Genomic DNA, 26,723 nt, shown 5'->3' with positions numbered 1-26,723 from the left:
CAAATAAAATGTGGCTTCTTGTTTCCAGTTTGTTCATTACTAAAGTCCTCTTCCAGATATAGAAAAGAATAGAGACACTTTCTTGGAAATGTTATCAGGTTTCTTTGTATGTTTTGATGTGAAGTAGAAGAGAGGAGGTGGGGCGGGGGAATCTCCAACTACTTCCTAAGTAATTAATGGCTATGAAAAATGACTAGCCCACTCCCATTGCAAGTGTTCTATAGCTCTCCCATTTTGGGAAAACCACAGAGGGCTTCTCCCTCAAAGCTTGTGCCTCTTCAGGCAAAAATGGATCAAAAATCAAGCTACATCAAAACACTGTGATTCCCCTCTACTTTAAATGATATTGGCAACAGAAAAATAGAGTGGGTTTGATGTCAATATGTAAATTAGTCACTTTACATGGAGTAGTACATTTTGATAAATACAATCTCAAAATTTCAGCTGAGCTTTATTTTCATTTCCCTCTAGAATTAGCATTGGAAACTCTCCTCCGAGCAAGAAGTGTGTTACTTGCCATCTAAGGAAAGAGAGGTGCCAATATTACACAGCAAGTTTCAGCTACGACGCCAAGTACTATGCACTCATTTGCTATGGTAGGTGACGGACCTAACACAAGCATCGCCGTCCCCCCGCCATTGTCCTCATTCTTGTCGCTCCATCTGATTACCTCGCGGCTTTTCATTTTTTGAGAACCCGTTATATATAAGGATCTTATCAAATGCCTAAGGCTTGAGGAATGAACAGCCTAGGAAGGAATGATTCTCACTTGTTTGTGTTGGAAGAAACTGAGTAACCAGCTAAGGTGGGTACCTCTGTTGGGCCACAGTCAGGGCTGAAGCAAGCGTTGGCTGCCTCTAATCTTCTCGCTTTTAGCCGCCATGTTTCACATCACTATGGCGTTGTGTGCAGACACCATCTACCAGATAGACACAGAAGGAGAAATGTCAAAACAGAAGTGTTTTTTTTTTTCTTTTTCTGATAACGTGGTGGTTCTGCTTTGGCCTCATTTGTGGGAAAAGTATCAAAGCACAAAGGCCCAAAATCCTGAGGTCTGTGCAATGAAGACAAATTAGCCTTCCAATTCTAGTATCAAATGAAGGACAGAAAATAAATCTTTGTCATTCAATCCTTCCTCTTAAAAACTGGAAGATATTTTGAGTAATCCATTCAAATATTATTAACAAATGAACCATTGTAGCACAGTACAGAAAGCATTTCCTGGTTGTTTAGACCATGGTTACATTCTACAAATAATTTGCTATCTAGATAAGTTGATTTCATTCACATGTTATCTTGAATAAACAATAAGAAATATAGGCTAAGACAACATTACAAACCAATGGAAATGGTGACTCCTGGGGCTTTAGTAGAGTCTCTAATTCTATAACTGCTGCATTGTCACCCTAGCTAACCTGAGTTTCAGGGAGTGGGTAGCATACTTGGCAGGAAATTTAACAAAGTGCATGCCATCCTCCTGTTCCTGATATCAATTACTCCTGTGCAGGTAGGCGACTTAGAGAACAATGGAACCTTTCATCAGCTGAGATCTCTACTCAGCTGCAGAGGCCTCCTGTGGGTTTTCGGTAAAATGAACAAGAATTAAGACCCTCAGGATATGCTACTTCCCTTAATCCAACAACCTGGCTCTAGAACCCGAGCCAGGGCTCATTTGACTATGTAGACACAAATAACCATTTTAACCCGAATGCTCCCTTCAAGATGTCACAAGATGTCAGTTTGAAATAACACTTCCATAAAATGTTTGGTCAGTGGCATCTTTGAAATGTCAAGAGATTGTTGTTCATGACCATATGTGCTGATTGTGATTATGGCATTTAAAGGTAAACATTAAATGTCCCTCTCAAGTTATATGCAACATTTTCCAACCCAAACTCTATATTTATGTAACATGTATCAAAAGCTTACATGTCAGGCACACAGCATCCTTGAACTAAGGATACTGGAGCATCTGTTTATCTCTCTCTCCTGGAAGGCTGGGTGGGGCTGATCTCTTTAGTCTTTCTATTCATAACTGTAAGAGAGGAGTGTCTGATACATTACACACAGGCATCGTGGAGCATCAAAAGAATGACTGTCTTTTGCAAACTCTACCAAGATAGCTGCTTCTTGCTGTTCCATTTGCTGATAAAGACAGCACTGTCACATTAACATATATGCATTTATACCGGTATGCACTCTGTATTTGAATAACGCAATACCGCTCTCCAGAAAAGCATGCTAACACGTTTTCTGTCGCTTCTCTCTAGTATCTACTTGAACCTAAATGTTCACTGAAGTATAGATAAGGAACCAAAGACTAAGCCCTCATCAAAAGTTGGTGGCAGAGTCCTTTCTAGAACTTGAATTGCCTGACTTTTCCACCACTCACTCTTCCTCGGCAGTATGGTAATTTCCCATTTAGCAAAAAATATACTGTGTGGGAAGCATCACATCGTCTGGTGTTTTTGAAGCTCCAGTAAAAATGAGTCACTGCACCATCATAGGAAAAACCTTGAAATCTTTCTCTTTAGGGCTAAGAGTAACGCCTCATTATGTAACTTTCAAACTCTCCAAAGGGCCGTTGAGCCCTGGAAGGCAGGATAATGCAGGTAAAAATCATGTCAGTAATGTGGCACGAAAACAGTACAAATAGGAATTTTAGGCCTTGATGCCGTGTCTCTAGGGCCATGTCCTCATCCTGCTGGGTCAGGGGCAGCCTGTCATTGGTCTGTCTCTTAGTTTAAGATAAAAAGAAATGCAGGTTTTCACTGCTAGAAACATATGCCCGTGAAAATTCCATATGATGGATGCTAATACATTAAAGCCTAGAGATTTAAGCTGCCTTGTCTCCCTAGATTCTGGCCCCAAATGTAATATGCATGTGTGTCCCTTTTGAGAACTTTGAAGAAACACTGAGTCTCAGGAAAAGCTTTTCAGTTACATTCTCCAACACTCTCAACTGCCACAGAAGGACTGCTGGTTTTGGAGAAAGCCAAATAAAAATCTCTTTCTTCTAGTCTCAAGTTCTGCTAGGAAGTAAGGCAGGGAATCAAAATATTAGCTTTATTATTTATAAAAAACTAGTAAGAAAATGTGGTGAAAGTAACCTGTGTGCCTTCCAACACTGTACCCCACAATTACAGTTGTACAAACACGGGTACCGTTGTAGAGTTCCAGGATTCGCCCATGACGCTTGGCACCTAAAACTCTAAGGAACAAATCAGAAGCATGTTTTCCACAGGGAGAAGGCTGCCAGGAGCAAGCCAGAAGGCCCCATTCATAAGCAGGTCTTCTAAGAACTCACAGAAGTCCCTCTTTCACTTGATTTGAGGCCAAGGACACGACTCTAATGGGGCTCCCTTAAGGTAGAAGGAAATATCAGGAATGGCAAGAGCATCTACCCCAACCACCACCTGTATTACTTTTTAACCCATCGAGTCCCTCATTAAATGCACTCTTTAAAAGTCTACTCTGGGCATTATTTTATTCTATCCTTCAGATGAGTGCTAGTTTATTTATTTATTTATTTATTTATTTATTTATTTATTTATTTATTTATTTATGTGGACCTTGTTAGAATGGCCAGTTTCTACATAGAGAAGCTAAATTTTGCAGTGTATGGTAGATAATGATGTGCTGGACAGAGCCTCCATCTTAAGAATGGATTTATCAGTCACTACTAACGATGCTGGTATCTGACAGCTTTCATCCCCAGTCCTTAAGTCTGGAGATTGATCTAGCTGCGGCCATATCCAATGACTGCACTCTGTGCTAGGGGATAAAGACCTGTCATGTTGCCCCATTGAGACAGTTCTGCACATTCCATAGCTTGCTGGAGGCTTGGCTTGAGTCTCTGTGACAGACGTTGAAGCCCACCCTCCCTCATGACCCCATCCTTCTTTAACACCTCAAGGAAAATCTCAATACCACCCTTCCTCCTGCCATAAATTATTAGCCCCCAAAACATGACCTAAAACAGCATATTGGAAAAGGAAAGATATTCTATAAAAATTATTTCTGCGTGTAATAATCACAAGGATAAAACATGTTAGCTTTTGCCCACCAAAAAAAAAAAACTGAACATTCAACAAATGAGATACAGTCTAGGTACTGATGAGGGTTACTTGATAATACACAACTAAAACTTGTCTGATGCAGTGTGGCAGCTTCCCAGATGGCCATTCACAGCTCCTAAGGTCTCTCTGTGAAATTAATTAGGTTTGAACTCTCCAGGCTCACTCCTGGAAAAGCTACAGCACAGGTAAGCCTTTTCTCGCATCTGTTCTTTGATTGGGCTTTGATCTGATGTACGTGGTTTAAATGTAACTTAAAATGTTTGCTTCTCCATGGTGAAAAAAAAAAAGTCACTGAAGAGTTAAAAGCTGTACTTGTGCTTGACACTAGTCATAAATACTACAAGCAATCCTGGCTGAAAGTGAAATGTTATTTTTAACAGTAGTCACATTTTTGTTTCCATCCTGCACACAGGCCCTGGTCTCCCCATTTCCACCCTCCACGACGGCCGGACAGACCAAGGTACTCTCTTGCTTCTATCCTGAGCTGTCTGTCATGAGCCACTACAGAGGGCAGGATAGTTGGCCCACCTTGACAGGAGGAAATGTAATGCCACGTTTCCATCATAAAGCTTATTATTCCACAGATTCAGATATTGCTTGGATTAAACCTGATCACATGAAGCTTGGTACTTATTGGCAGTGGGAATGTGACATGATAGAAATCATACCATAGAGATCAATTCTCTCTTCTCCCCTGGCCTTCTAAAACCACAGAAGATAAGAATCAGAAAGAATATTTACACATTTTCTCTCTCCTCAAAAAACAAAGAAGAATTCCTGTTTTTCAAGAAGGATTTTCTCCTCTTCTTCCTCCTCCTCCTCCTCCTCCTCCTCCTCCTCCTCCTCCTCCTCCTCCTCCTATCATCTCATACTGGCAAAAAAAAAAAAAAAATCCTAGACATTACTTCTCTGATTGGGTTCAGAGCAGAGGGTGATTATCATGCCAACACTTTTGCTTGTTTTGCTTTGTGTTAACGGCTCTATCACATTGTTGCCATGTGTGAACGCCCTGGAATTTGGGGATACTTTCCATTTTCAGCTGCTGTCATCAGAGTTCTCTCTACCTGGAATTTGTGATGGTGGTTAAAGCAGGTCACAGTTCAAAGATGGCCCTTTCTTTGCTCTCGGTAGGGTTTTCCAAGTATAAAATTGCCGGGTATTCTTCCTGATGGCTCTCCGTTACCCTCTGATTGGCCATTAAACACGGAAAGATTGGAGTTGCTGGAGAGCAGGGATGCTGTGGGACAAGCAGACGCTTCTTCCTTCGGCACTCAGGCCTGCAGTTCTCCCTGGGCAGGCTTGCTGACAAGTCAGGACACTGCTTGGGGAATAGTTTTGTGTCCGTTTAATGGCTCAAGAACAGGCGACAATGAAGTCATGAGGAAAAGCCTAGGGATTATGAAGAAGGACAGTGGGTTTAGTTTCTTTTTGAAGTTATTTTAACCTTGTATATAATAATGAAATGATTTGATGAACAACAGTTTAAATTTGTTAATTAGACATATTCAGCATTCAGGGAGCAACATTTTAAAGCAATGCTACTTTCAAGTCCTGAAGTTTTTGTTTTAGTGGAAATCTCCATAGATATTTAAAGTTCATTTTATCATCACTCTAAAATATAGCTCCACTTCCTTTGCTCCATAAAATGAATTTCTATATTCTAGCATTTTTTTCTTGATGTTCTTGCTATATTCCAGGCAGATACTAATCTTTTTAATGCTTTTGAAGTTTTATTACACCACTCTCCATATACATCATATATATTTTTATATTTTCTAATTCAAGAAAACACTCAAATTCTTTTGGAGAACAGACCCACCAGCTTATCTAATGAGAACAGCATTCTTTTGCCCTGTATTACTTATTGTTCTCATTGTTCCAACCAAATCCCTCCAAGAAGCAGCTTGAGGGATATAGTCTGCTGTGGCAAGAAAGCATGGCGGCAGGAGCCTGGGGCAGCTGGTCAGTCACGTCACACCTGCAGTCAGGGAGCAGAGAAAGGCCAAGAATGGGGAAGAGCTAGACCAGGTTCCCAGTGACTCACTTCTTCTACAATGCCTCCACTTCCTGAACGTTCTACAACCTTCAAAAACAGTGCAAGGTTGCCACTCAATGGAGAGCAAATATCCAAACACATGAGTCTGTGGGGGAAACATTTCACATCCGTACCACATCATATGCTTATCACAAATATAGGTACTCAGAGATTCCAGTCCACTAGAGTTGGAACTATACTTTCGAATCTATACTTTTGATAAACATCTATAACACCTATTTTATGGCAGATTCTGTTCAATACATTTTTTTAGCTTTTCTTCTTTTTTTAAACCACTAACCTTTTCATTTCACATCGGCAATCTTCATTCAGCAAATATTGAGCACTTACTAGATTAAGTCTTTTATTATACAAGGTACTATTTCTTTAAAATAACGGATGCCAGATTGGGCATTACTCCTGCCCTCAAGGAGATTAGAGATTAGGGGGGTGATGTAAATATGGGAGCAGACAACAGTGAGAAAATGAAATGTAGGGCTAAGAGAAAAGACATGCAGGAAACATGAAAGCACAGAGAGAGAGTCCTGGTCTGGATTACTTCAGGTAGGAAATGTTTCCCAATGGTATCTGTTAAACCTGAGATTCTTGAATACAAAAGGCATTGATACTCTTTGGATGGTTGGTTTGGTGGGTGGATTGAAATGTTTGCTTTTTTACTCACAAAGTACTGACTGTGGAGAACACATCTTTGAGGAGATGATGAAATTTGTTTTGAATATTGAGTTTAAAGTACTGACAGGATATGCAAATCGAGCCGGTTGGCCTATGGTGACTTACTTGATTTGGGGATCTGAATATCAAAGCAGCAGTTGTACTGAAGATGATCATTAAGGTGTTGTTAGTTTATGAGAACTTGGTGTCTAGGGCCTTGGGAATGGATGAGATTGGGAGTTCATAAAAAGTGAGCCTTGAGCAAAACCTTTCAGAATGCCATTACTCAAGAAGTGAAGAAACAAAGCTTGTTGAAGAGATCAAAGAGAAAAACAGGAGGTAAACAGCCTTGAAATGGGACTGGGGAAGGGAGAGTAAGGGTCTCCAGAAGACACTAGTACACAAATGGCAAAGATACAATGACAACTACCTTTTAGGGCCCTTTCTAGAGAACAGTGGAAGAGGTGACAAGATTAAAGAGAGGTTGGACCTGCATAGAAAATTAGTGGCTGTTTGTTTGTTTGTTTGTTTGCTTTGACAAAGCTACCAATACTTCCAGGGCATATGTCTTTGAAGAGAGTAGAAAGGTAGGATACTAGCTGGGAACAGTTAATGTTTTGTAAGACGATAAATATTTGTTGAAGGTTGATTGAAGAAATTATGAGGCTAAAGGGGGTTAACGAATGCTAGGCACAACACGTGGCATTTGTCTGTAACCCCAACACTTGAGAGAGAGAGAGAGAAAGGGGGGAAATCAGAAGTTTCAGACCAGCCTTGGCTGCATACATAGCCTGCACCATACAAGACCCAAGAAATAGAAGAAGAAAGTCCCTGAGAAATTGGGAAGGGGTGGGGTCCAGAACTACAGGAAGAGTTTAATCCCTTGTCATGGGAAAGGAAGAAGAGCTCACTGGTAGGTTTGTGAAGGTTTGAAAGCCTTCAGGAAAACAATGGACTCCATTTCCCTTGCCAAGAGGAAAGTAAAAACAGCAGATTATATTTGAATCAGATACTATGGAAACCCGGAAGAGCTAACACTTAACGCTAAGGGCCTGTTTGGAATCAGTTGCTTTGGGCATCTCAGGTTCTCATTAAACGAAGTAACTAAATGACCTTACTTACAGCTTTCCCACAGATTCTTCACAAAATTTAATTAATATGAAATACAGCATTTTATATGACAAACAAAAATCAAATACAAGATCTATCACTTTTAAAAATCAGTTCAGTTTCGTCATAATACAGTATCTACAAACATATGGAGTACAGACTCCATATCTGATACTAGACCCTCAGTGAGCTCAATGAGTAGTAAGCACACAAGGATAAGGGGAGGGAAGAAAGAATATGTTCCAGACTGCACCACCCCTGACAAATCGATGGCTTATAATGTACAACCCCGTGGAGGAGTCCAGATGTCGTCTCTCACTCTTACCGTAGTCTAGGAAATTCTATTTGTGTTTTAAGAGGTAGAAGAACTTCTTGTTCACTATTCATAAGAATACAATCTAACGACAGAAGTATTGATTAGCTTTTCAATCAACCCTGGTACTTCATTAAGTCATAAAATTTAAAGGTTCAATAATTAACAACAGAATGGCAATAAAGTTAAAAATCATAAGATATGATAACACCTTCTATTTCCTGTACCTGTAAGTCAGATAACAAAAATAGGAATCAATGAGTCCATCACCCCCTCTATACCCTTGTCTCACTCAGAACTCGCTTCTTCTGGAGAACTCTACATACATACTCCACACGAGGGAAAGGGGGTGGGGGCTGGATTCACTTAGATTTGTGCATTTAACTTTTGTGAGTTTTAACTTCTATTATGTCACAAGTATTTCTTTTCTGATGGGTTACCCAAAGCTAATGTGAAAGTTATTATGTCTTTTATATAAATCATACCCAAAACATTTCTATGTGTGCTAAGATTAAATATAACACGATCTGGAGCAAAATGCCATGAGCATACAAAAACAGAGAGCTATAGGGAAGTGGTTTGGCAAACAGGGTGGTTGTAAGTCTCCAGTTCACTGTCTTCAGTGACCACTTTTCAAAAATGAATATAAACAAAAATCTTCAGGATTTACTTTGTGGCAATTACCGTATTTCACAAGTCATCCACTTTTCCATTTCACATTTAAAAGAAATCTAGCTACATATTGTATGAAAGACTAATTTTTCTCATGAAGATGATAGTATCAAATTAAAACTTATTTTAAAAAGCTTTCTGAATATAAACCCATTGACATGTATTGCCAATACATGACATTCAGAGGATCGACTGATTTATTCCATTTGAAACTAATATTAAAATGTGAAATGTTTTGAGCTCAAGTATGAACAGAAGTTTTTGTTCTGTTCTGAGGGAGGGTCTTGGGCTATAGACCAGGCTAATCTCAAACTCACTTCTGTGTGAATCAAGCTCACCTTGAACTCACAGAGATCCTTTTTTTTCAGCCTCCAAATCACTAAAATTATGGGCAGGATCCACCACTTATGACTATAAACAGCATCTTTTAGGTTGTTTTTCAGATATGAGACAGAACAACACTATGTATTGTTTTTTGACTAAGATATGTGACAATTTTGGGGAAAAGATTTTTGAAACACAGCAATTTGTTTTCAAAAAAGGGAAATTTCTCTGTTAATCAAACATAACTGGAAAAGGTTAAGATACAACTATAAAAATCTCAGAAATGATGTTTAACTCCTCAAACTGAATCCATTGGGTTTACAGTCATATCACCATTTCACCTAGGTGGGTCAATGATCCATCCCTTTAGTCAACTTTTAAAGAAATATCACCTATTCAGGTACATGGCTTCAAATTGAAAAGTACAGTTGGATATGGGAAAACATGACCAAATTAACATTGCTGCTTTTATGTTTCTGCTCAAAATGCTGGAAATGGGCCTTTTGTTTGCTGGTTTGGTTTTTTTGAGACGGGGTTTTTCTGTGTAGCCCTGGTTGTCCTGAAACTTACTCTGTAGACCAAGCCGGCCTCAAACTCACAGAAATCAGCCTGCCTCTGGCTCTCGAGTGCTTTGAGTAAAGTCATGTGCCATCACCAAGCAGGAAAATGTTGGAAATGTTAGGGGCTATAAGGATCACTAAAGGACACTGATAGAAATGTGATGTCATCACACACTGATATATGCACTAATGGCTGCGTTATGATTGCCAACATGAGGTTCCTTAAAGACCTTTAGTCACTTCAGGGTCACCCATACACTGAAGGAATTTAAGAAATTATTTATGCAGATAATATTAACTAATGATGAACATGATATTTTTTAAAGAAATACAAATACTGGAAGAAAACAAGGAATTGGAGAATGCTTTGAAAAATATCCAGCTGCCTACAGAGGAAATTAAGAAGCTTGAAGATGGTGAAATTAGTAAGATCTTTTAAGAACTTCTCACATATAGATGTGAAAGTGAACACTTCTTTCACTTAAAAAAAATTACTGCGTAAATGTTATAGTACAAGCCATGTGATATAAGCTCTCATTTAAAATAACATTTCTGTAACAATATTTAGTTTTGTTAAACATTATAATATGATTGTACATACAGTTGGTCATCTACTTTTTATAGCGCCCTCCCAACAGTAACATTTAAAAACAGACATTATCTAATTTTAATTTTAGAATATATGATTCTAAAATGAAAATTATTTTGAGATTTATAGTCATTTGCAAATTAGACCTGAAATATGTAACCAAATCAATTTAAAATATGCTCCTAATTCTTAATGATTTACTTGCTATGGGTCGCTTTGATGATGAGTATTGTTAAAGAAAATAAATGATAGCATACATGTGATGAAATAATTATTCTCTTTTTCTGTTTCCAAAGCTTTATGGTACAAGATGATTCTTCCTCCTCAATTTGACAGATCAAAGAAGTACCCTTTGCTAATCCAAGTGTATGTAATATTTTCTTTAGAGTAAAAACTATTTACTGAAAATATGTTGGATGAAATACACATTTATGAAATAGAAAGAACCATTCTCCTTGGTAACAGTTCCTATTGATGCTGTTTTTATATATTCCCCCAACTAATCAGAGTAAATAAAATATGGTTATTTAAAATAGATCGAGGGAGTTTTGAGATTTGAGATGGACTTGCCTGCATTTGTTGTGTTGAATTTCCTTGGGATGGCAAATTGCCGAATGTGTCAGAATACCTTTGAGATAGGGAGATTGCAGCCAAAAAAAATAGTGTAAATCATCTTAACATCTTATGTAATTGAGTTAGAAATGAAATAAAGGAATGGAATACATTTAGTGGAATCACACCCAAAATCAGTGCTGACCTACACACAATTTGCTTAAAACACCATGCATTTTTTTTAGTATATCTTATGTCTGCTTTTAGCAAGTGGCAGGTGGCAGAAATGACGAAAAACCCACACATATTCCTTGAAATGCCAACCCTAGATGTATCCGTTTTGGGGAATAGGAGAGGCTGTGTCCCAAAACAACTTCCTTGTAGCAAACCTCTGGGGAAGCCTGGTCTTTTCTTGATTTAGAGCCAGCTCTAATGCTATTGATATTGGAATTTTTATCACATAATTGGTCTGGGAATTGTCAGAGTCAGTGCTAGGCTGCTGTGGGAAACTGGGTTTTATAAAAAAAAAAAAAAAATCCAGAAATTATTTTTTTATTTTCCTTTAGGTATGGTGGTCCCTGCAGCCAGAGTGTAAAGCCTGTATTTGCTGTTCATTGGATAACTTATCTTGCAAGTAAGGAGGGGATAGTCGTTGCCTTGGTGGATGGTCGAGGCACTGCTTTCCAAGGTGACAAATTCCTGTATGCGGTGTATCGAAAGCTGGGTGTGTATGAAGTTGAGGACCAGATAGCAGCTGTCAGGTGAGCACCTTCTCATCAAACTGTCCCTACACAACAAGTATAGCACAATCACAACAGAAGTTCATCCCAGGACCCCTGAGCATGGCAGGTGTGTCCTACCATTGAGCTACATGCCTAATCATGCTTTCAATTCCTAATGACTTGGTTCTTTAGGGGTCTAGTTTCCTGACTAGGAACAACATTGTTATTAGTTATAAAGGGATCTTTTGGGCCAAATATGGGGAGATTTGTTCTTGAAAAAGGGCTAATAAAAGTGAAGAAAAATTCTAGGTAGAGGCGAGACCTTCCAATGCACTTTCATTTGTTACCATGGCTCACATTTGGAAAAGCAAAAAGAAAAATAACTTTAGCGATAATCTTCCATAAGTCAAATATCTGAATGTATTCAATCATTGTCAGTCCCACTCTATAATTCAGACCTCCATCATACTATATGTTCTAGGTATTGGGAATTCATTTGTGATTCAACTTGCTGTCATTTTTTACTGTACTAGCATGAAGGTATATGCCAATTGTCATTTGATGAAAAGCTCCTGCTTTTATATAATAGAAGTAATATGAAAATATTCAGAAGGAAGACAGATCTAATTTTTTTCTCGCTCAGCTATATTTCTAACCACAATTTATGGTCCTATTGTCTTTCTTGAATCTTAGAGAATGTTGTCAGTAAAACTGCTACTGTACTAGGGACATGCTACAGGATTTCCCTGGACTCCAATTGCCATAGTGTGAGTAGGTGAAGCTGGTGAATAAGAGTTTATCAGTCTGGAAACTACTGGCTATCTGGCTGGTTGCATTCATAGATACAAATGATTTTTTACATGCAACAACTTATGATTAACCATTGATTCACAAGAAAGGGCAATTTAGAAAATTCACTAGCATATTTCTTTTATCCCCTTAGTGCTAGTTTTATTAGCAATATTGGTCAACATATACAAAAGAGATTATATTTAACAGCTAAGATATAGACCCAGACAGCACTTTTTTTTGTATTTCTGATTCTAATGAAAGCAGAAAAGTTTAAATTCCTATGTAAGCAATTTTAAGAATAGAAAGACAATCATCACTCATTGTATTCCAATGTTTCTTCCATTCAGTGAATAGTCATTTATGTAGAGATGAAGTGTGTTCAATTAAAGCAGTCAATTGTAATATAACATAGTAAATTAATGATTAAATTGTTAAACAGCATAAAAATCTATAATTAACCCCTCACTTCTCGGAGGCTGTGTAATTCTCACTGATCCAGACTTTTGACATTTTTGCTATTAATTTATTTGGAAGAACTTTGTCCAGTGGAGAAATGGTTCAAAATGAACTCCACTGGGGTAGCAGAGAACTTTGTGTTTTGCTTTTGTATGTTTGTTTTTATTTTTATTTTTGCAGTATTGGAAGTCAAGTCCAGGACCTTGTAAGTATTAAGCAATCACTTACCCACTGAGCTAAATCCTCAGCTTAGTTTTTCCAGGCTTTCACGTGCCCTGTCAAGAGTATAAACACATTTGTCAGTCTTCTAGCTTTAATTCTTCAGGTGTTTTGTTAGAGGTACATCTTGAGTCTTCATTATTAGTACTTAAAACTATGCAAAACACCAAAAGAAATATAAATCAAAGACTTCACAAAAGCATGGAGATAAAAATTATAAACCATTGTTTCTTCATTAAGTGTTTCCTAAGGTTGATAGGCCTCGAAGGGTGTTTGTTTTGGCTTTTGCTTAAAACGATCATAATCATACAGTCCACCACCAACAAAATATGTCATGGTACTTAAGGCATTGCATCAGAAATACAGTACTCAGCAAGAAATGAGTTCTTAATGTCCTCTATTGAAGGAAGTAAAAGCACAGATCTGAAGCCCATACACGGATCTTAATGAAAATTTTATTTCTAGCATTCACTATAGAGAACACAGAGCTATAATTTTTACCTTCTATCAATTTTGCATTAATACTAACACATAAAAGAGGCCTTTGAACCTGATCCCTAGAAAACGAAAAAGCTAAAAAAGAGGGAATAATGATGATACTGATGGTGGTTCAGCTCCCTGTCTCTCTAAGAAGTGTTGTAGGAATGAGACACCACACACGTGACCCGAGGAAATGGGTTTCTTGACTGTGACTGTCAAATCACCCCAGAACTGAAATTGTTTTCCTGGAATCTCTTATACAATTTGACATACGTGAATTGTCTACATGTGAACAGAAAACCATACATGTGTGTCTGAAACAGCAGTAAAAATACAAGTCGAGCCAAGCTAACAAATTTAAACAACGTGAAAAATGAAGGAAGAACAGGCCGATACAACCTTGTAGCTTGTCTGTGCATGAGAATGCCTCTAAGGACGGTTGTGAGTTCACCAACACTGGTGAAAAGGGAACATGATTTCTCCAGGCTCCATGGAAAAATGCCACATCTAAGAAAATCATAAAATTTCAGAGATTATAGGGTCATCTCCACACACTTAGAGTCTATTCGACATTGTTTATATTCTCACAGTTCTAGTTTTATGTAATTTAAGGGTTAACGGTGAAGAATTGCATGAGAAAAAAATATATTATCACACTTAGAGATGTTGTCAAAAGAAAATTTCTCAAATAGTATAATTGATCACTAGGATTCAAGACACACTTAGCCGAGAGTCATTTTAATGTGGAAAAAAATAATGTGAAGTTCAGCTCAATCTCAAAGATGAGGAAAACATCTGACTCGTTTGTTGCTACGTCTGTGTTGATTAAACCATATTATCAATTCTTTCTGATAACCTTCCAGGAAGCTTTGGAGATTTTGGAAGTGAAATTTATAGAGCCTTGTTGATCTCAAAAGGCCAATATTATCTAGCTAACCTTTAACCTAGTCCTGCCACATTAAGTGTTAATGTTTCATTTCCATGTCAACCACCACACTATCATTTCCTGTAAATGTCATCCTTTCAGAAGACACCTAGGAAGGGCGTGGATAAGAATTTCCTGCTCCCATGTATCACCTGTTGTTTGCTTTGTGCCCCAGATGCAAGGCAGTATGACTGTTAGCTTCTGGGAGATCATAAAATCATGAGCAATTTTATGGCTCAGGACCGTCTTCCAGCACCAGTAGCCAGACTTCTGGTTTTTTTCCTTTTTTTTTTAAACAAGAAAGTGAACCTTCTTGTCCCTCATTTGGGCTTTGAAATTTGTGGGAGAATGGGTGAAGGGCCACATATTTTTGCGTATCTGTTCGATTTTCTTGATCAGCTTCCACACAGGTAGCAATTTTCCATTCGCTACTCCTCCGTTTCTTCCCTGTACACTCAGTGTCCTTCAGAATTCGTGTCGGGTAAGCTGTGACTAACGGGGCCTCTTCCCATCTGTTTGTCCCGGGCATTTGCCCAACTCCTCAATGCGTCAGAAACGTGCATGCTGAGTCGATGTAATGAGAGAAATGGTTGCTATAAAATCCTCTTAAGTAACTCTATGGAGCTGGCAAAAAGGGCTCAGAGGTAGAGAGCGAGCATAGTCTACCTAAAGACTTGGGTTCAGTCCCCAACACAACAAAAGAAAAGGAGAAATTCATTTATTCAACTAACAGAAGACGCTTGTGTTCTACTTCCAGAGAACTCATGAAAAAGTCATTCATAGGAACCAGAGACCACACCGCTGTATTTTCTGGGGCTCTCACCTTGGGTCCCTCCCTTCCACCTGCTTACTGTGGTGTTCTCTAGAGCCCGCCCACTCCCATCACACCTTCTTTCTCTCTTGCTTCTTCTTCTCTCTGCTTCTAAAATTTTCTTGATGCTTTATCAACCCATTTCTCCAAATAAGTCTAATTTTCTCTGGAATACTGGAGAATTGAGGTACAAGTGACAGGCATACATTGCTTTGTGCTGTCTAGAGGCTTTCTGGGGCTTTTAAAAGTTATTTTTCTTATAGTCCATTATTCCCAAAGAAAAGAGTATTACCAAAAGGTTTTGAAAATGTGATGGAGCCAAGCAAATCATTTCAACATTTTAAAGGATACACATAATTGTCCATACCATGGTAAATTGGGGGGCTCCTGTTTATGAATGACAAGAAGGATGGATTTTTCTCTGAGTAGGACTTAAAATCAAAATGATGGTTATCAACAACTAAGCAAATAAGGTGATACAAATTTAATAAAAAACTGAATCAGCATTGAAACAAAAATCCTTTCCAAGACCCAAGGATCTGGAAATTTGGTACTGCTCAGTGGAGCCATTGTGTTCCAATGGGGCAATCTGAGGACAGGCTTTGAAAACACGATTGAAACACTGGGCCTGAGGGTCCTGAGATCACTACAGATGAGGAACAGGGCCTAAGATGATCCTTTTATTCTCTGCAGAAAACATGATAATATTATTTTAATTATTTGTAAATGCAGCCTTATTATGCACGTGTTTAAACAAAGAAATGGAGCGTTTCTATTAAATCTTTGGATTAAATATGCTTGTGTAATGAAGTAAATGTCATGTGTACACAATTAAAATTCTAAAAATTTTTTTCTTTCACTTTAGAAAATTCATAGAAATGGGTTTCATTGATGAAAAAAGAATAGCCATATGGGGCTGGGTGAGTTGTTTTATAAGTTCCCTGCCTGTTATTCGGTTTGGTAATCCTCGTTTTCTGAAGTGTTCGCTTAGAAGGTTTTTTATGAAATGTCAGTGTTGCAACATAATTTAATCTGTCAATAGAAACAGTCAATTTGGATAATAGCAGCTCTGAAGTGGTGGTTTTAAATGTTTGTTCCTTTCTTTAATTCAATTCATTCTTTGTATAACAAATGAACTCATAATCGACACATTTTTACTTAATTTTTGGTGCTAAATTATAGCATACTGAACTGAACTATGCCTATCAAAGGTTTGGTTGCCTCTCTGATTTGGGGATTAATGTTTATTGTATGTTTTATATTTCATTTTAATGAAAAGCTGAGCTAAGGTTTGAAATGATAGGAACTTTCAGTGTAGAAATTGCTTAGTATCTAACTCAGTGTAGCCCTACCAGGGCTATTAGATATTTCTCTTTGAGGACAATCAGATTCTCCTAGTAGACCCAATGTAAACTTCTGTAATTTGAAGAAAAGTGTTCTTTGGTTACCTAGCTATTGGTCACAGAGATGACACTCTCCCACATTTGAGGATTGATGTATTTATTGAAAATAAACACAAAACTAAGTGGCAGGAGTTACCAACTGTGGGCAATGAAGTCACCGGATGATCTAGGGAGATACTGAGGAGAGTTTAGGTTTGCCCACTATAAATTATGATAATTACCGTTCAACAAAGTTTCCCTGCTTCCCTTTTTTTGGTCTGAATTTGTACATTTGAAAGTCAGTTTGCAGTTGGTTGTGCTTGGGTTGTTTTTCTTGACTGTTTTCTCGGAGAGAGGCCTCCACAAGATGGAGAGAATGAAACACAGCATTGAAAGGAATCTGCAGGACCCAGCTCGACTCCCAGCTCCGTGACCAGATGAAGGGCTGTTAGGAATTTGGAGAAAGTTGTTATTTCAAGCCACTTGGTCCTTCTCAAAACTGTCAAATGTGAAGTATCTAAGCAGAGTGAGATTGCAATGGGTAGAAACAAGTGAAATACTTCTATAGGGGAATAGTTCAGATAAGACCTTTCCTACCATCCAGTTTTGTGATTCCTAAGGCAAATTTTTGACTGAGTCTCATTTTAAGCAAACAATGTATATAATCATTAACCTTTTGCTTAGAGTTATGCTTTGATTTTGCTGTGGGCTCTGAGTAACCATAAGCCAAGCTAGAACTTTCCATTTCATGTATAGAATATGGTTATGTATTAGTTTGGTAGAGACTCTTCTACGTGGGATGATTGAAAACCCACACATCACCCAACATCACATCCATGTCAGCCCAGAATCCTTCAATAAGAGACTCTTACCATATCAGATTGTGTAAACGCCATCAAAAGAAATAGTGTATTAGTCTCCCTGCACTGCTTACTTTCTCATGTGGCAGTGACCATGAAGCAGACTGGGAGAGCATGTTTGAAAGACGAAAGCAATGAGTGGATTGCCAATGCCTGCCATGCCTGAGTAGATCCCAATCAGCTGGAGGAAACAAGGTGCAAAGAGACATAATATTAAGCCTCATTTTGTATAGATTCTTCAAGTTTTGGACAACTCCATTCTTATTAACCCATACGTCTGACCTCTGACTCATCCATCCCTTCATCCTTGTAAATTATCATTATATCTCAACTAGATCCTGTGTTAAGCAATCTAGTTTATTTTTTCAGACAAAGTCTCATGCATCTCAGCTTAACTTTCAACTCCCTATATATTCGAGAATGATCTGGAACTTATGATCTTTCTGACTCCACCACCCAAGTGCTGAGATAACAGACATGCACTACTTTTCCCAGTTTTATGTGGTATTAGAGATCTAACTTGGTCTTCATGCATGCTAAACATGCACTATACCAACAGAGCCACATGCTCAGGCCTCATGCTAGGTTCTTTATGGATGAAAGGGTGAATAAGTTATAGATTAGACCCTCATATGGAGGCAGAGAATAGAAAAGCAATGGCTTATCAAGAGATATAACTCATTGTACAGAATAACAGAAAGAAAAGTCATTCATTGTGGCTGTGAGAGCTAATGGTGACATCAGAAATGAGTCAGTATCTTTGATAGGCAAAAATAGCTTAGTAAATGGGCATTCCAGAATGTGAAGACCACATTTATCCTGATCTTGATTAAGCAAAGAAGCGTGTGTGAGTTGGTTGAGAATACATTAAAACTTTGAAAGTCTAAGGAATCATGAAGAAAAGTTTGGAGATATGTCAGGAGAAGTAGGCCATCAGATAACAAGAGCCTGTTAGACCACATGAAGGGGAATGTGTGTGGCTTTTGCATTCTGCGCCTCTGTGATCATAGCAGTCTATAAGTTTTCGAAATGTTAGTATGTTTCTGAGTGTGGCCTTAACCCAGCCATCAATACTCTGTAGGTCATTGAGCAAGCGCTGTGGATTCGAAGATGGTGACTGTTGGCCACTTGTATCCACTTTTCTTCTGAGTATTATATTTCAGCTGCTTACCAGTCATCTCTCCTTCAGGAGATAACTTTCATAGGCTTCGAGCTTTATTTACTCCAAACTAACCTTAAAAAAAGCCTCCCTCATTATTAAAGACCTTCATCTACTGAGTCATCCAAATCAGAAAGCTCAGAAGAGCTTTACCTCTCCCTGAGTCCAACATTCTGTTGATTAGTGAGTTCTTTTTCCACTTCTAACAGCTAAGTAGCTACTGCCATCCTCAATGACCTTGTTTGATTTCAATTTCTTCATAAGTCATTAAACCAGAACTTCTCAAATGTAAGGTATGTATCACCCAAAAAGCTTGTTAAAACGGTTTCCAGGTCCTTACAACCAAAGAGTCTGCTCAGGCTCAGAGTTTGCATTTCTGACCAGATTCTAGGTAATACTGGTGCTTTTGGTCTATGATCTCAGGTTGGACAGTTTCTAATTAAGTTATTTTAATTGTTTCTTAACTGAAACTTTAGTCAGGCCTCACAAACTCCAAAGTTTAAAATGTTGTCATTCTAAGGCTTTTTGTTTGTTTTTTATTCTTTTACAATTTTATACATGTCTACAACAAACTTTGGTCATTTTCATCCTCTCTCATTTTCCACCATCTTCCTCCAAAACCTTTTCCCAACAAGCCTACCTCATGCTCGCATGCCCTTTAGGGCAATTTTGGTTTTGTTTTTTGACTCACTGATTTTTATTAAGTTTGCTTGCATGAGCATGAGTTGTGGGCAAGTATTTACCAGGATATAACACTGGCAATATTTCAGTGGCTATACCACTAAATAAAATTACTCCCCTCCCTCAGCACTTATTAACTGCTGAAAATCCCACAGAGGGTCAGGTTTCATGAACCCCTCTTCATGTATGATGAAATGTTGACAGACCCAGTCCTGTGCAGATCTTGTTTGGGTTCACCACAGTTACTTTGAGACCATGAACACAATGTCCATGTCAGCAATTTATCCCCATCCTTGGTTTCTTAAATCTTTTCTATCTTCTCATCCAGTCTACAATGTTCTCTGAGCCTTGAAGAAAGTGATATAAATGGCACTTACTTGTCTTTATTCTCAGGACTTGTGAATCTCCACATTAACTATTGCCCACTCCAAAAGAAAGCTTCTATGACAAAACATGGAGAGCCATGCTAATTTGTGGGCAGAAATATCATTTTTAAAGCCAAGTCAGATAACATGTCCATTTAGCAAGACAACAGTTGTAGAATGCACCCTTTGACCTTCTTAGTCACATTCTCTTGAGCAGGCCTAGAGAGTGGAATGAGCCTCAGATCAAATCAGAAGACTGTTAATTCTGTAATAGTCATTCCTCTGTTGGACAAAGGGAACGCATTACCTAGCTGGTCATGGTTATAGTGAAGCACCATTTTTAACATGTTATATTTCTACTTACATATTCTTTAGGGTCCCATTGTGCCCACAATATAAATAAAGAATATGTAGTCTTGTATACAAGGCCCTTGGCAACCTTACTCCTGCTACTTTTTCAACCTTTTTTCTTCCAGATTTTATAGGTAGCCAAACAATGGCTGTACTTTCCTGTCCCTATGGTTTTATAAACTTCCTGGTAACACTTCCACGCACTTCTTCCATTACTCACCCTTTCCTCTCTCTAAAATGGAAAACTACTTGTTCCTGAAGACCCAGCTCAATGTAACAAGCTTTGTGTTGCGGTAACGCTTTGTACTCTTCTTATAGTAACTGGCATGCTTTATCAGGCTATTGGTTTTTCCCACAAGTATTCAAGTTATTTATGAGAATGGATTGTATCTTTTTTCTCAGTCTTTTTTTCTCAAATGTTTAATAAAATATGATGCCATGTCAAGCATCTCTGATATTTGGTTAAACTGAATTTAATCCTATACCTTAACATTCCCCCAAAATTTGTCCCAATCATATGAGGATTTTTTTTTCAGGAAAGTATTCTATGGTCTAACAGTTTGGGAAATAGATGTTTATTTACAATAGTGTGTTTAGGTCCCATGGAAGACTAGTAAAGAAACTGTTAAAAAAAAATCTTTAACACAAATATATTTTATTCCACAATTATTTATTCCTTCTTTTTCCTTCAACACTTATTGACAGCCTGAAAACAGATATTTTCATGGACATCTCTATGAGAAGTGCTATTGTCGTTAATAATATTACTGGATTAGTGTCTTAGAAAGACAATGTCATAGAATAGAAGGTGGTCTGAGGATAGAAAGGGGCTAGAATGTTAACACTAGACACAAATTGCGAAGGCCTGCAGGAAAGCAGAGAGGCGGCCGTTGGAAAGAGGCCGTAGTCTTTTCCCTTACAGACGAATAAGTCAGAGCCTATTGGAAACTGGAGATGAGAAGGAGGAAGTCATTAAAAATGACCATAATGGCTGCTCAGGTGTTACTTTTCCATATCAGGAAGGAAGGTATCTTCTCCTGTGTAATATTAAGTATTTCTGTGGCCCATCAAATAGGTCATGCCCAACCCAACAAATACTATTTACAATTGGTTTGTAAATAAGCTTCAAAATCCTACATTTTCTTCCAAGATATGGTTTTTGGTTTTGTTTTGTTTTTAAAGGAGAAAGAGGCATTTTCAACACTCCTTTTCATTAACTGAATCATATAACCAAAGATTTACAGCTCTCATTTTAGGCAGTTGCTAAATATCTGCTATGTCTCCATCATGGTGTTTAAGAAATTCCTGTTTGTTGTAGTGATTCCTGATGGGGATGATTTTGTGCTTGGGACATTTGGCAATACTTAAAGACATTTTAGGTTTTTACTCTGGAGAAAGGTTATTCATGTGTGGGACAGAGAATGGGGTGAGGTTGAAATGCTCAACACTGTTCCAGAAAACTTATAAATAGTGCTAAAAATCTTGACTGCAATGAAAAACTGAAGCTATATTCGTATTGTTTAGAAGCAGGGAGAGGTTTGCCTAAACTATTAGAAAAAGCAGCTACATTTTCAGGATTTGCTTTGTTAGGATAGACCTAGCCAGGTGGTGTTGAATAGGCATCAGTGCATTATTTAATCTTAGTTCCTTGCTCTTGCAGTGACTAATTATGAGCAATTTGAATTGCTATGTGAGGACGATGTAAATGTAGAATGAATACACTTCTAATGAGAGACCATGTTAGACTATATTATTTCTGCCAGAAGAACTTGCCCTGGTGTGGGAAAACAGGAAATGTCATGGGTTGCTGAGACAGGCCTTCAGGTTTGAGCCCCAGCTCTGGTTTTTCCTGATTCCACAGCCACTGAAAATTTACTCTGAGCTACAGCTACCCCATTATGAAATGCATCCACAGTTTCTTCCCATGGTCACTGAGGGGATCACAGGAGATAACAATGGAATCCTTTTTTCAGGAAATATGTACTTTATCCCTCCTGTATATAAGGCCATTTTTTTTTCAGTGTTGGGAAGAGATCCATAAACAAAATAAACAAAACTCTCTACTCACAAAGTTGGAGAATAATGGTAGAGAAAGTAAGTACAATACAAAATGTTGAGAGATGATAAGGGATATTTAAAAAGTACAAAATAAAACAAGAAAGGAGGGTAGTGAAAGGCTAGTTAACTTGCATGATTAGAGTTCTTTGGAAGTTACATTTGAGTTAAGACCTGAAGCAGAGAGAATAAGGTGTGAGGACAGGTACTTCCTGGGGAAAGAGCTATCCAGGCAGAAAGTAACAGCATTTGCAAATGTCCTGAGGCCAGATCTCATTTCCAGAGCTCAAAGAACAAGAGATCCAAGGAACCAAGTGGGAGAAAGGAGAGGCATGGGGGGAGGGGACTGGATGGGTAAGGATGGGACAGAGGGTGTGGGACCTCAAAGAGCATCGCAGTGAACTCCTGGGCCAGATAAGCGTTAGCGAGCTATTGTTATTGTTGGTTGGAAAAATGTCCCAATGCGTAAGATAGCTTAAATAAGAACATCCATACCCCTGTTTAAAATTCTGTGCCCTTCCAGGAATGATTTTAAAAGCATCCTTCATTTAAACAAAATGGCAAGGCATCTAAGTGCAAAGGACACAATTCTAGAATTCTCTTGGCCAATCTGCTCTGTGGGTTCTTTTCTTACAGCAGCCACCCACTTTGCCTAGGAGCCCCACTCCTGAGAGAGCACAGAAAGTCAATGTGGTTTTTTTTTTCTCTCCCCTCTTCATTTCTACAGTAGGAATAGCTTTTCCAAACCACCCAGGCACTTACAGCCTGAATTTCTCATGTGGTGCTATAGATACAGTATGATTTTGCTATCACTAATTCCTAGACAATATTTGTATTCTATCTTAAAATGGAAAAAAATCTATTTAAACATGGTCCTATAACCTAATCCTGAGTTAGTACATATTAATAATGTCTAAGGTTCTGAACACAAATGTTCAAGAAGATTTTTGTAGTAGAAATTTCAATGTCATGCCACTCTATTCTCTGCTTTTGAACGTGGAGAGGAAAGGTCATATCCAATGTTATTATTTTAGTAAATGCTCTTTTCCAATAAAATCATAAACAATAGTATTTAATGAAACTCTCAGGTTTACTCTGCTCTCATTTGAAATTAAAATTAAAAAGGGAGGAGACCCTTTTCATCTAGGAGCAGTTCCTACAGTCCTACTAATTAAAGCAAATTATTTTCATAAGTGAAATTTCAAATCATATAGAGAATTTCACTTACCAAAGTGATTTTAAAACCCAAATGTTCCTTCTGCTTTTGAAATATATTTTCCCCTATTAAAACCTAGTTTAGTTCTCCTCCAAATATAATAAAAAGAGGCCATGGTATAATTGGAGTAGCCTATTTTATTCTGGGTTTTGCAGCCAAAGGCCCTCAATAAAATTCCCCAGAGATGGAAACTTAAAACTACAAACTACTTAGAGAATTCTTCATTTAACTGTTGAATTCAACACGATTCTTAGCTAGTCTTCCAACTCCTTATATTTCACGGGTTAAGAATGGGCCCACTTGCCCCTCTTTGCTCCAACCACCCCCCATCCCTGTCTAAAGACTAACAGCTTAGGAGGAGGCATGATTTGCTTGACCGCGGGGGTGGGGGGGTGGTGGTAAGTCACAAGGTCCCATATGATGTGGACAAGTGTCCCTGCCCCAAGGCACAAAAAAGCACAAGGAAGCCTTTCTCATCTCCTGTGAACATTGCTTTTAGTCCGTATTCCAGGGGACAACTTAGTCCATGTTCCCAGGGGAGCATCTCTTCCGAGCATATCTGTACAGGCAAGATTTGCTTCCCAAGAGGAAATAAAACCCCCTTGTGATATCCTGTTTGTTTCTTCACGTTTTTGAAAGGAGTCACTTAGCCAAATCACGTGGAAGTTCTGTGTGCAGGGTGAAATGCCCCCTGATTCCTTGAGGAAAGAACTCTGTGAAGACCTAGACTACTCCCGGCTCTGCCCTTCCATCTCCATTAGTGTTTCTTTACATTCTTGTGAAATGTGAAAGAAGAAATGTGAAGTTGTGAAAGACACCGACAGTTATCCTTCTTTTGAGCTGCTGTGTCAGAATGCCTCGAAACAGCATGTGTAACTAACTACACAGCACCAACTCCAGCCATGCCCTCCCTGGTAGTGAAGGCGGGAAAAACAGAGCTACCAATTCTGCCTCACAGGACTTTTGTGAACTTGAGAAAGTATTATACATTTGCATTTGGAAACAGTTTCCTTTTCCTGTACATCTCTTTCCAGTAGAAGCTTGGGGGGGGGTTGTTTGTTTGTTTGTTTTTGTTTTGTTTTTTTTTCTAACAAAGTCCTAGTTAGAAAGATCTAAAAAAGGGGGGGTGTGTTTTTTTATAGAAACCATGTAATTACATTTATCTCTTAAACTTTACCTACCCTGTTTTCAGGGAGTTTGTTATGATCAGGACCTTAACTTTTTCCTGATTTATCAGAGATAAAATTACTATTGGCACTCGCCGCTGGGGTGATACTCTACAAATACCCCCAGCTCTCCTCCGTCTTTATTGTGAGTAGATTCACTTTAAAAACACAGAGAAGCTTCTGAGCATGTCTGGAGCTGACCAATAACAATGTCTCCACAGTCCTACGGAGGTTATGTTTCATCCCTGGCCCTTGCATCCGGAACGGGTCTTTTCAAATGTGGAATAGCAGTGGCTCCTGTCTCCAGCTGGGAATATTACGGTATGGAAACATTTCATAAATGTTGCCATGAAAACATTTAACACATAATTACTCTATATTTGAGGTTGCTAGGAAAACAAATTATGTGGTAAAGTTCACCCCAGCATCACTGGGGAGAACATCATCTATAAACGAGGTTGTTCATGTAACCCATTATTATTTTGCTGTAACCACCTTTAGTGGTTAAGATCTCTTCAAGATCTTAAGAGAAGGATTCTTCAGAAATCCAGTATATCTTATTTTGTCCCAGAAACTTTGAGCCCCTGTTGAAAGAAATCTTTAACACCAGAGCTAACTCTGTTTTTGAAGGCACATAACTCCAGCAATGATGACTTTTAAGCATATCTTTTGCAAAGTCAGGCTGGGGGCCAAAAAATTCACCTTCACACTACAGTTGTGGAGCACAGCTCCTTTATTTCACAAGTCAGAGAAAAAAAATACACGTGTGTAGAGCGTGTGTGTGTGTGTGTGTGTGTGTGTGTGTGTGTGTGTGTGTGTGTGTGTAGTTGGGAAGTATGCATTCCTGTGTGCCTGTTTTCATGATTAACCTCAATACAGAGTGATTATTTGAAAATAACTCTAATAATTGTGCAAAAATTTTTTAAAAATAGCTTTTTCTAGACTCTCTTTCCCATGTTGGGTAAAAATAAGACATTCATGCCTTACAGGGAATCTTTCTTTATTCAGAAAGGTAGGTGTGCGTTTGTGTGTTTGAATATGTGTGTATGATGTTGAGCCGAGTAAATATGGGAGACACATTTCCATCCCAGATGCAACAAGACACCAGTGAAGGGACCAGAGGTGGTGGATTTTGCAGTTTATTTTAAAATATAATGAGGCCGTTCCCATCTCAACATTCCCCCAAGGAAAGTATGTGAAGAAGCTTAAGAGCAGCCTGTGAAAGGAAATGCTTAGATACTCATGTTTCTATAATTTTCTGCATTGTTTCTCCAGCCTCACTGAGGTGAGTTACCTAGAGGACACCTTCACTGAGGCCAACCATGACATCAAGTAAAACAAGAGCGTGCCTCAAAAGCTCCACATGGGAGGACAGGGGCACAATTACTAATGGAGGAGTTATGTAAGGTAGTGAAATGACATGTATAAAGTGGAAATAACATATTCTGATGTATTTTCATAGCATCTATCTACACAGAGCGATTCATGGGCCTCCCAACAAAGGATGATAATCTTGAGCACTATAAAGTAAGCATTTCCCATTGCATCTAGGTCACTAATTTATTTCAAATGTGTTAAGTAATTTTAAAACAGTGATTCAGAGTTTTGCAGATTCAGTTCTGGATCCCCAGGCAAAAATTATGATCTTTTGTTAACTGGAAAGCATCACTAGAATGAAATTGTAGTCTTTGGGGACTCTATACTGTCACCATCCTCCTTTCCCTCATCTCCCCTCCCCACCCCCAATGCCTACACAGCTTGAGCGGGCATCATTTATGCCTAAGGTCTCACTCATATGTAACATATGACACATAAACTTTCAGTTTTTCAAACTAAGAATCAGATGGAAGTAATGCAAATGATGATGAAAATGTGTTGCTCTGACTCTTAAATATTTATCAACCAAAGCAATACATAATTTCAGTATTGGTGCGAAGTCCATTGCACAATGATTTAGCTAGTTTTCTATTAGAACTTACAGCAACTAAAATGTTAATTTTTCTTCTTTTCCAGAATTCAACTGTGATGGCAAGAGCAGAATATTTCAGAAATGTAGACTATCTTCTCATCCACGGAACAGCAGATGGTGAGGTTTAAGCAAGACTCTTACACATAAAAATACTGAGCCAGCATCACTTTGTTTAAGAAACATTAAGCATCTTCCTATGCTTGTGCTC

General features: G+C 38.4%; 1 protein-coding gene across 1 annotated transcript in view; it reads left to right on the top strand.

Moving 5' to 3' along the window:
* The window catches only part of Fap (fibroblast activation protein alpha), a 74,049-nt gene that overhangs the window by 45,339 nt on the left and 1,987 nt on the right, over window positions 1-26,723 (top strand). Inside the window, exons 16-24 of the mRNA XM_052725457.1 lie at window positions 472-596; window positions 4,492-4,539; window positions 10,092-10,190; window positions 10,651-10,720; window positions 11,473-11,667; window positions 16,177-16,231; window positions 24,768-24,867; window positions 26,009-26,073; window positions 26,560-26,632. Coding sequence (XP_052581417.1) covers window positions 472-596; window positions 4,492-4,539; window positions 10,092-10,190; window positions 10,651-10,720; window positions 11,473-11,667; window positions 16,177-16,231; window positions 24,768-24,867; window positions 26,009-26,073; window positions 26,560-26,632 — 830 coding nt within the window. The remainder of the gene's footprint in view (window positions 1-471; window positions 597-4,491; window positions 4,540-10,091; window positions 10,191-10,650; window positions 10,721-11,472; window positions 11,668-16,176; window positions 16,232-24,767; window positions 24,868-26,008; window positions 26,074-26,559; window positions 26,633-26,723) is intronic.

Source organism: Peromyscus californicus, unplaced genomic scaffold (assembly GCF_007827085.1).
Source record: "Peromyscus californicus insignis strain IS unplaced genomic scaffold, ASM782708v3 Scaffold_7__1_contigs__length_154581171, whole genome shotgun sequence".
NCBI lineage: Eukaryota > Metazoa > Chordata > Mammalia > Rodentia > Cricetidae > Peromyscus > Peromyscus californicus.
The sequence above is the reverse complement of the archived record's forward strand: the minus strand, read 5'-3'. Positions and strand labels throughout refer to the sequence as shown.